We start from the raw sequence: 9,579 nt of genomic DNA on the forward strand, positions 1-9,579 counted from the left end.
AAACAAATAGCAAAGCCCACCTCCCCCCCTCCCCCTCTCTTGAAAGTTTCATCTCTCTCTCACTATCACATGGCTGGTATTGTCTCCCAATTGTCGCTTTCAAATCCATTTCCATCTTTAAATTATGATGGGTCAGTTGTTCCTACTCTCATAGAGAGAGAGAGAAAAAAGGCATTAAATTATATGAAAATTTTAAGTTCCAATTTGGAGATGAAAGGATGGATGGATGGCTAGGGATGAGAGGCCTACTTGTTTCTTTTATGTCTCTGAAGGGTTGTTTGGCCCCCAACTTCAAGTTGGTGTAACCCACTCCAATTACAAAATTTTTCTTGCAGTATTTCTTGTAGTATTTTCTACTCCTTGTTTCTTTTCTACTTTGTTACAACGTTCACTATTTTCTATCTAAATTAAAATAATTTGTACTTCAAACACGAACTAGTAACCCTGAATAAAATAGTATGCATCCAGAACTTTTACTATTATAACCACAAATTATAATAATCACTAACTATAATTACCAGTTCGGAGTCCCAAACGACTCTTGAAAGTCTATTTCTTGAGTTTTAATGGTGAAATTGAATTGGTCAGAGATAGAGAGAAAAAGAAATGGAAATGGTTTTTCTGAATAAAATAGTATGCACCCAAAACATATATTATTATAACCACAAATTATAATAATCACCAACTATAATTACCAGCTCGGAGGCCCAAACAATTCTTGAAAGTCTATTTCTTGAGTTTTAATGGTGAAGTAGAATTGGTCAGAGATAAAGAGAAAAAGAAATGGAAATGGTCCTTCATGGAGAGAGAAGAAAAGGGACAAAGGCACAAGCATCTTGTTTTATGGTCTCCATGGCATTAAATTAAATGGTCTGCTCTTATATGGGGAAGAGAATTGCCAATGAACTAACTGGCTGTTTGGTTTCACAGACATATTTATCTGATCCTTCCGAACATTGCCTCCTATCTATTTGACAACAAAACCAAACAAATAAATGACAAACAGCTCCATTTTCTAACACTTTTTTTTTCCCTTTCCCTTTCTTCTTCCAAGAGGGATAGGGGGAATACAACAATGAATGTGCAGATTTTCCCATGATTCCTATTCTCATTCCCACCCCAAAGTAAATGAACTTATGATGACTGGCTCTCCTATTTTTATGCCCAAACTCTAAACATTATCTGAAATCCTTTTATTTTTCACAAAACTATGTTATCTCTGCTCCTTCGCCTTTTGGGGTCCATCATTATCCATTTTGTTTCAACACCACAAATTTTGGGATCCATTATAGTGACGTATTGACAGCCACACCTTGGGAAGAATATCTTTAACCTCTAATGAAGAGCAGAAAATTGCATGGTGAATAATCTAAGTAACCTCCCCTCCCCCCTTGTATTTTTTTTGTCAACAAGCTGACAATATGTGTCAGAATGACAATGAATTTTGCAAGTTCAAATACAAAATAAGAATCTTTTCTCAAGATTTCTCTGCTTGACAAATAAAATAATAAGCAATATTTAATAAGGTAATATGAAAAAACATTATGCAACAATATGTAAAAGTAAATGCAAAGAATTAACACAAGGAGTTTTCTGCTTCTAAAGTTCGGTGGAAGGTTTCACATTATTCATAATATGTCACACATACATTTCCCAAAACTAATAGACAAGAATTTGGAAGGGAGAGAAAGGATGAAAGAATTCTACAATTCATTTCTCACTCTTATGAGCTTCCACAATGTGAATTTGAATACAAACAATCAAGGGAACTATGCAGTTCTCCTCATAATCAGTAGTAATAGCTAGTGCTAACACCAAGAAAGAGTGTTACATTCAACAACTATATATAATGGAGAATTTACGGGTGACATGTATATGGTTGCAGTACATAATGTTTTCATCCTATTATATGTTGCATCTATCATATCCAGAGAACCAGGATGGTTCTGAGAGTTTAGGTAGCTCACCATCTTCGCCGTTGTAGAATGGCTCAAATTCCTCTCTCCAACGCTGATCATGGGATTCATCCATGTCGTATTTGGCTTTGCTAATTTCATCATCATAAGCAGGTTGTATTGCTTCCTTTGGTAAACGAGAATCTGCCATGAGAGCATTGAGTGCGCTGATTTCCTTCTCATGTTTTTGCTTCAATTTATCAATCTGTTTGTAGGCCTTCTCGGCTTCTTGCTCAGCTTCAATTGCTCGCATCTGCAGATATCATCAAAAGCAGTTGGACCAAAATTTAGTTATCAATATGTTAGTTGATAGGAACTATATAATCGGGCACAAAATCATCCACATTTTCATTCAACGTAGGCTGCTTGATACACAAAAATATGGACATTTTCAAAAGTTCGAGCATTTACAAAAAACATATCCTTGTCTGAAAATAGCCAACTACAAAAGAGAAGTTCAAGATATATATACGAACTACAAAGTGTCAGTTGCATGAGAACAAGCAAGATGCCAGGATCTATATATTGTGCAGTCGGATATTAATTGGCAAGTACTAACAGCAAGGTACCAAAATAAAGCTATATCAATTTACCTAGTCTAGAACTAAACAGGATACGTAAATCTTGCAAACAAACAAGTTTTTTGAATCAAAAATGTCAAAAGATTTTGATTTAAGTGATATGTGTGGAGTGATATGTGTGGATTGTGATCTTTGTGCTACCCATCCATTCCTCCTGTTTTAACCATTTAAATCAATAAATAATTTTATGTCCAAACCAAAGTTGGACAACCTTTGTTAAAGAACTTCTCCCAAAAACAAATAGCATTAATCAACTTTTTTGAATTCAACACTTAGGATAGAGATTGGATCTCTGATTTTGTGGTCTAAGGTACCTTTCCTTAACTAGTTGAATTCCATTTTTTGCACCAACTTTAGCGAGAATATATACATCAAGTAATTTTATGTTCAACTCAAAGTTGGACGACCTTAGTATTACTCCAAAGCAAACAGTACTGACTTTTCCATTAAATATTTCATTTTTAACATCAATAATCAGAACGAGGCCTGTCAAACTTGTGCTTGCATGCTATGGAACAAAAGAATGCAAACTGATAAGTGATAACAGTATCATGATATTGCAAAACAATCTATATCATTTTTTAACTGACCTTAGCAGCAGCAACTCCTTCCTCTGCTTCTTTGAGCCGCACAAGCAATTCACCTGCAGCCTGCACAGCTTCAGCAGTATCTCTTAATTGAGCTTGAAGTCCCTTGTTCTCATCTCTTAGATAGCGCCTTTCTCGCTCTCTTTCAACTTTAAGTGCTGAAATTTCAGCAGCAAGGGCATTTATAAACTTGGACTCTGCTCCCTTCACTCCTGCTCTAGAAGCTGCCCTTTTTACATCCCCAATTCCATCCTGTATTTTTCTATGTCGTAAAAGCAATTGCATGTGCTTTTCTTCCAAGTCTGCATATTGTTCCAGCAACCGTGCATGCCCAGCCATAGCCATTTGCATAGCTTCCTCCAGCTCTTCAGCACATTTCTTCTCAGCTTCAAACTCTCGTTTTCTTTTATCCGCTAACAACCTGCTTGCTTCAAGTTCACTTCTGAGTTCTTCAGCAAGAGAGATCCATTTGCTCTCCTCCTCAGTCCAACGAGCTCTCTCCTGCTCAAGTTTCTCCTCAGCACTCTCTTCTGTTGATTCAGGAATTGCACCAAGAGGTGGAGCAACGGTAGGCTCAGAATAAGTCAATTGTAAAACAGAATTTTGCTTTCGCAAGGATGCAGAGGGTGAATCGATGTAGTATTTCAGCTGACTTCTTAAATCCTGAATCTCTTCCATTAGCACTTCTCTCTCACCCAAGTCATAGAAATTCCTGTAACTTTGCAATTCATCTTGAACTTTTTTCAACTCAATTCGATTCTGTAGGACTTCAGGGTGATTTTCATATTTTTCCTTCAAAATCTGTATATATCAAAGTTAGAGATGAAATAATCTAAGTGGAAATATCTCTATATAGAAAAACTCGGACCTTATGCTCATGTGTGAGGGACAACAGTTCCTCCTCCATGAACTCCTCAGTCGGCAAAACACCATCCATGAGGCTCTCAAGGCGAAGAATTTTGTCCTCTCTGGCTTGCCCAAGCACAGCATTGCATTCTCTTTCATGCTTGTACTGTTGTACCTGTGTAAGTTGCCAAGCAAAGTCGAGCTAAATCAAGAGACCCTGGCAAGCAGGTATATGGAATTAAATACATACAGGAAAATTATGAAGGAACATACCAAACGGTTGAGTTGACTTATATCAAATGCTTGCTTGTTGCAGTACTCTTCAAGTGCCATTTCTCTTCTGATAGCCCCAGCAAGAACTTTCTCAACTGCCTGCAGAAGAACAAGAATTATTACCAACATATACACTAAGCAGCTGGAAAAAAAATAGAATTTCAACTTGACATACTTTAGGAACTTGTATCCTGGATTTCTCAGCAGAGTCTGTACCATCCACAGGTACTAATTGAAGATCTGAACTGCCATCCTCCTCTCTAACCTCCAGCTGCTTTCTAATTTTGCAACTAGTGCACATAACAAGGTTTTCAACAGCAGCCTCATCATCACAAGATGTTTGCACGCCAACATCAATTTTGTTAATTGGCACATTAACCTTTTCTGCAGGTTTATATGAAAATCTGAATGAGGACCTTCTCAATGCTGAACTCTGACGGCAACTATCAATAATTTCAAGCCCATTGCGGATGCTTGCAGCCAACTGTTCTGTAGTTACCCCAGCATTCTTACTCTGAGTAGGCAACAGAGTTAATACATTAGCTCCCCCCAGCTTAGTCTCAGCCTGAAGATCTTTCTGTGAAGCAGACAACATCGTTGAAGTCCTCAAGCTTTTCCTGCTTTCACTGATTCTAGGAGAAACGCTTGGAGTAGGGGATTTGAGAACTGGGGACACATCACAAGGAACTATGCTGAGGCCTGGAGGAGAAACACAACTAAGAATCCCGTTTGAGGAATTATTGAGTGTATCTAATTCACACTTGGTAGCCTGAAATCCACTGAGGGGTTCAGAGGATGTACATAAGGGGACATCTCCTGAAATTTTTAGTTCTCCACTTTTCACTCTCTCCATTGAAGAGTTCATAGTACTATTGTCTGAGGGTTCACCTATGAGAATTTGGTCACACAAGTCTGTTGTTATTTGATTTTCTGTTTCCAGGCTACAATGGTTTGGCACATCAGCAACAGAACATACCGGGGTATCGTAAACAGGCTCTTCTGTTGAACCAACAATCATAACCTCATCTTGTGCAGATGTTTCGTCTTCCATATTTACATCTATATCATCAAAATTTTCATTTTTAGATTCACTTCCAGAAGCACAAGGCTGAAACTTAGTTAACTGCATTCCTTCCAAGGCAATTGAGGAACCAGATTGAACAATTTCAGCTTGCTTTCCTTCGCTATCCTCTGAACCTGTATTTTGTTTGTCCAGTTGATCACAGAGCTTTTCAACAGCTTCCTCATCAATTTCCATTTCTTCATCACCATCATCATCCACATGAGGTAATGCCATGGGACGACTTATGCTGGACTTAAGTAGACTTAAACTCCTGCGGATCCATGCTGCAGAGTGACCTCCATTTGTGTCATTTAAAGTATTTCCATTTGACTTAAGTCGGTGTAGTTCATCCTGTTAAACATCTCAGTTCAGTCATATTCACAAATCACAACTCAAAAACATTACATGAAAAATTGCTAAATAATAAAAATAAACAGTACCCTGAGCTGCCGTATCACTTCACGCAAGTGATTCACGTCATCTTGCATAACTTCATTAACAACAGCTTTGTTCTTTATTGCTTTGGCACGTTGGGCAAACCTCAAGGTGCTAAAACTTTCACTCTTGCAGCTGCAAAAACAACCCAAATAAATTTTCATTTCAAGAAGAAAAAAGAATCTTTGAGGTAAGAGGAGCCCTGCAATATTATATTAACCTTTGTGATGGAGAAATGGCACAAACCATCGCTAATTTTGCATTTCCCCCGAGAGATTCTTGCAATAAAAAAGTGAGCCTGGAGTCTCTGTACGGGATGTGCCTTTGTTTTCCAGTTTGAGAAATCTCGGCAAGAATATTAATAAGATTCCTGTACCACAATCGTTTTCTCAATAAGATAGGAAAAGAGGACTCTCTTCAAGGGACCTTATAAGTGGACATGTAGACTACTATATGCAAAAACAATTTTCTTTATCTGCCCAAAACTTCTATGCACTATCTAAAATTTCCAAAAACCATGTTGTTTCTAACATTTATTTTAATAATAAAACATGCAGTGATATCAACAAGCATTCTGAAAAATAATTAGCCAATTAATTAACATTAATTAATAAATAGAGAGAAAAATTATCGAAAAGATCACTGCTTAAATGAAATTTGAAATATCTCCCGCTAGTTTTCATTGGTTACCCGAGTTGTGAAAGTGATCTGTTGATATTGCCAGCTTCCTTCAAGCGCTCCCCAGCTGCACCTGTTAGCTTCTGCCTCTCGGAACCAGCTAAATCAACAAGATTTATTCTACTTGTTTTAAAGCTACTTAAACCATCTGCCAGTCTCTGCACAATTAAATGATTGTGAGCCTAAATTTTACAAGTACTAGTCCCTTGAATATAGAAACGTGATACTCATGCTTTTCCATCCTGAACAACTGAACTATCTGTACTCGGATTAACAAATTCATTGCCTTTTTCCGACAGTGCCCACAGCTATTAGTTGTCACATGCCCGTCTTATATACTTCTCTTATTTATTTATTTTTACTTTAATCCAATAATACCATATTCCAAATACTAGCAACATTATTTTAGCATTACCTTGGATCGGGATTCAACAACACAGGTAAAAACTGTATGTGACCGCGAACTCTCCGAATTAACACTAGTTGCACCAGTCCTCCTATTTGATAAACCCTGCATAATTATTTTGAGATTATAAAGATGGTGTTTAAAACTGTATCCAATTCATTTTAAATGGTTATCCATGAAAAGGAAGAACAGTGGAAACCATGAACTACTAAAGGCAATTTTTCACAATATCATGATGAGGATGACAAGACTTCATGCTTTAAGAAGTCTATGACACAAATCAAGACTTTACGTGTCGAACATTTTTTAATCTTTATTGAAGTTTAGCTTTTTCATGCTTTAGAAATAGGAACTAATTTCACTTAACAAGGTCCAAAACTTGATTAATTTTGAGTTTATGATTTCAACCGCATACTGAATTCAGTTCCACCAATATTCAAAATATAAAGGATAGCATACAAATTATGTATGGACATTTTGGACAACTGCAACAACTTTTTTTTAGAACGGTTGCAGGGATAGGGATGCACTTAGGTGCGCATATTAGCATGAGGAAGATAAAAACCTTCATTAGAAGCCGAGTAACGTCTGCCATTGTGGATACACACTCCTCTGTTAAATTTTCAACATAAACACCAGATTTTACATCTTCTCTAATCTGTGAGATGATTCAACAAAAGACCAAATTAGTTTTTCATATTACAGGAAATAGAACAAAAACAACATTTCGCTCTCTATTCTTCTCTTTCTTTTTATTATTTAGAGGGGGGGGGGGACTGTTGCTCATCAAGAATAACCTGGAGGTTTCTCTGATTTGGATCCAATAAATCAGTGATTTGTTCATTGTAAATCTGCAACAAAGTTTTTCCAGTGAATTTAAATGAATTCATAGATAATATATGTAGATCATACTGCAGAAGGCAACTGTTGTCCAACCTCAAGAAGAGAACAGTAACACTGATACTTGAGTAACTTGTCAGTATGTTTCACTTCTTCCTGCAATTTTAAACAAAGATTAAATAATGTGTACGTAACTTCGAGAGTCTTAAGAACTAAAACTTCTAAACCCACCTCTTTTATACGAGCAAAGAGTCGTTCAAAAACACGGGGAGTTAAGCCTTTTTGTTCACTTAATAAGTTGTCATCAGACAAAGCATTGGCTGGACCCCACATGGTATATGTCTTCCCGCTTCCCGTCTGGTTCAATTAGAACATAGGCATTTATGATGCAAAATAAATATCATAAAATTCAGGAAAGAGAAAGGTGGATGAAGAGATGCAACATACTTGCCCATATGCAAATACAGAACTGTTGAAACCTGCCATACAATTTTCAACAAGAGGCTCTCCTACAAGCTGGAAGATATCAAGCTGCAAACAGAACAGACAAAAGTTAACATTCACCCTCCCATATCATCCTATGTCCATCAAAGAGCTACAACAGAGTTCGCTAGAGATCATGCCTGTGTTGCCTCTGTGTCAGCAACAGCATCAAAAGTAAACGTCTGCCCATTAATTGACAAAGAATCGCCGGTAACATTCTGTACTATATTATCCCCTTCATCTCTGTCTTTGCACGGCGGCCTCATGCGCACTACCACCTGAAAATCACAGACATAATTCACAATAGGCAAAAATTCCAAACTTGAACTTGGGATCTAGAGCAACAAATCCTCTTAAATTGAGAGTACACTATCTCTCCTCATACAAACACTCATATAACCCTCATCTGAGCTAACACAATATAGAATCTTTTCTCAAGACAAGCGACAAAGAAACCATAGCACTAGGAACCACACTTCAAACCTTCAAGTTCTCAACAACACAACGCATGTCTGAGATCCCAAAAGACATACAAACTGAACAAGAAACAGACGCATTCCCTCCTAATAGCTTATTAAAGCTACAGAGGACATCAGTCGATCCACTTAGCTAAATCTAACATAAATACTCCACTGAATCTGAAACTCAAACTGTCATTTCACCACCCAAATTAAGACAAAAATAAACCGAAACCCCCATAATCACACCACGTAAAGTACCTTCACACCAGAATCAGACAACCCAGGGATGGAATTCTCAGGAACGGCCTCCATACTGAGCTTCCGCTTAAGTGGGTTAGAAGAGGGAGGCCTAGGAGGAAGCGGGCTCTTCAACTTAGCCGGCGAGGGTTTGGAATCGGGAACCATGGAGTTGAGATCTGACGGTGGGGCATTTTCTTTTGAAGACGACTTGGGTTTCCGAGGTGGTCTGCCGCCCTTGATTCCGGCACCGTTAGGGCTAGGAGAAGAAGATGGCGGTTGATCGGCGAGATGGGTATCTCGCAAGATAGGGTTTCTTGGCTGCATAAAGTGCTTCATTATAGAGAAATGGAAATAGAGAGATAGGATGAGTGAAGATTTTGAGGAAGACGAAGAAGACAAGAGAGCGAGAGAGAAGGGGAAAGGAGAGAGAAAGGAGAGAGAGAGAGAGTGTTGGGTTAGCCGTTAGAGAAGAAAGAAGGGAAAGAAATTTGAAATGGGAGAGAAGATGTAAAGTAAAGAGAGGGTTTTTATCATAAGAATATAATAAAAATGAAGCTTAAATTTTCAAAAAATAAAAAAAGCTTTTTTTTGAAATTTTGTGGGTTAGGATCTGGATCCTTTTATGGATCGGGTTGACCCGACTTGTTTTATGAGTCCATAAGCCCAATTTTTTTTATCATTTTTTGTTCAACCAAATAAAATGTTTCAGACCATTTGTAAATTTACATTTT

The 9,579-nt window shown here is 37.6% G+C and overlaps 1 protein-coding gene across 1 annotated transcript; it reads right to left on the reverse strand.

The window, feature by feature from the left end:
• Positions 1–1,576: 1,576 nt before the first annotated feature.
• LOC103483961 (kinesin-like protein KIN-12B) lies at positions 1,577–9,349 on the reverse strand. The gene is made up of 16 exons (XM_008440840.3): positions 8,867–9,349; positions 8,288–8,425; positions 8,112–8,195; positions 7,896–8,021; positions 7,761–7,820; positions 7,622–7,675; positions 7,390–7,482; positions 6,834–6,929; positions 6,431–6,576; positions 5,961–6,110; positions 5,746–5,875; positions 4,418–5,656; positions 4,243–4,341; positions 3,992–4,144; positions 3,127–3,924; positions 1,577–2,208 (listed from the first exon to the last, which is right to left on the reverse strand). Exons 1-16 carry the CDS (start codon positions 9,182–9,184, stop codon positions 1,906–1,908), a joined length of 3,987 nt encoding a protein of 1,328 aa, XP_008439062.2. The 5' UTR covers positions 9,185–9,349; the 3' UTR covers positions 1,577–1,905.
• Positions 9,350–9,579: the final 230 nt, after the last annotated feature.

Source organism: Cucumis melo, chromosome 6 (assembly GCF_025177605.1).
Source record: "Cucumis melo cultivar AY chromosome 6, USDA_Cmelo_AY_1.0, whole genome shotgun sequence".
NCBI classification, from domain to species: Eukaryota; Viridiplantae; Streptophyta; class Magnoliopsida; order Cucurbitales; family Cucurbitaceae; genus Cucumis; species Cucumis melo.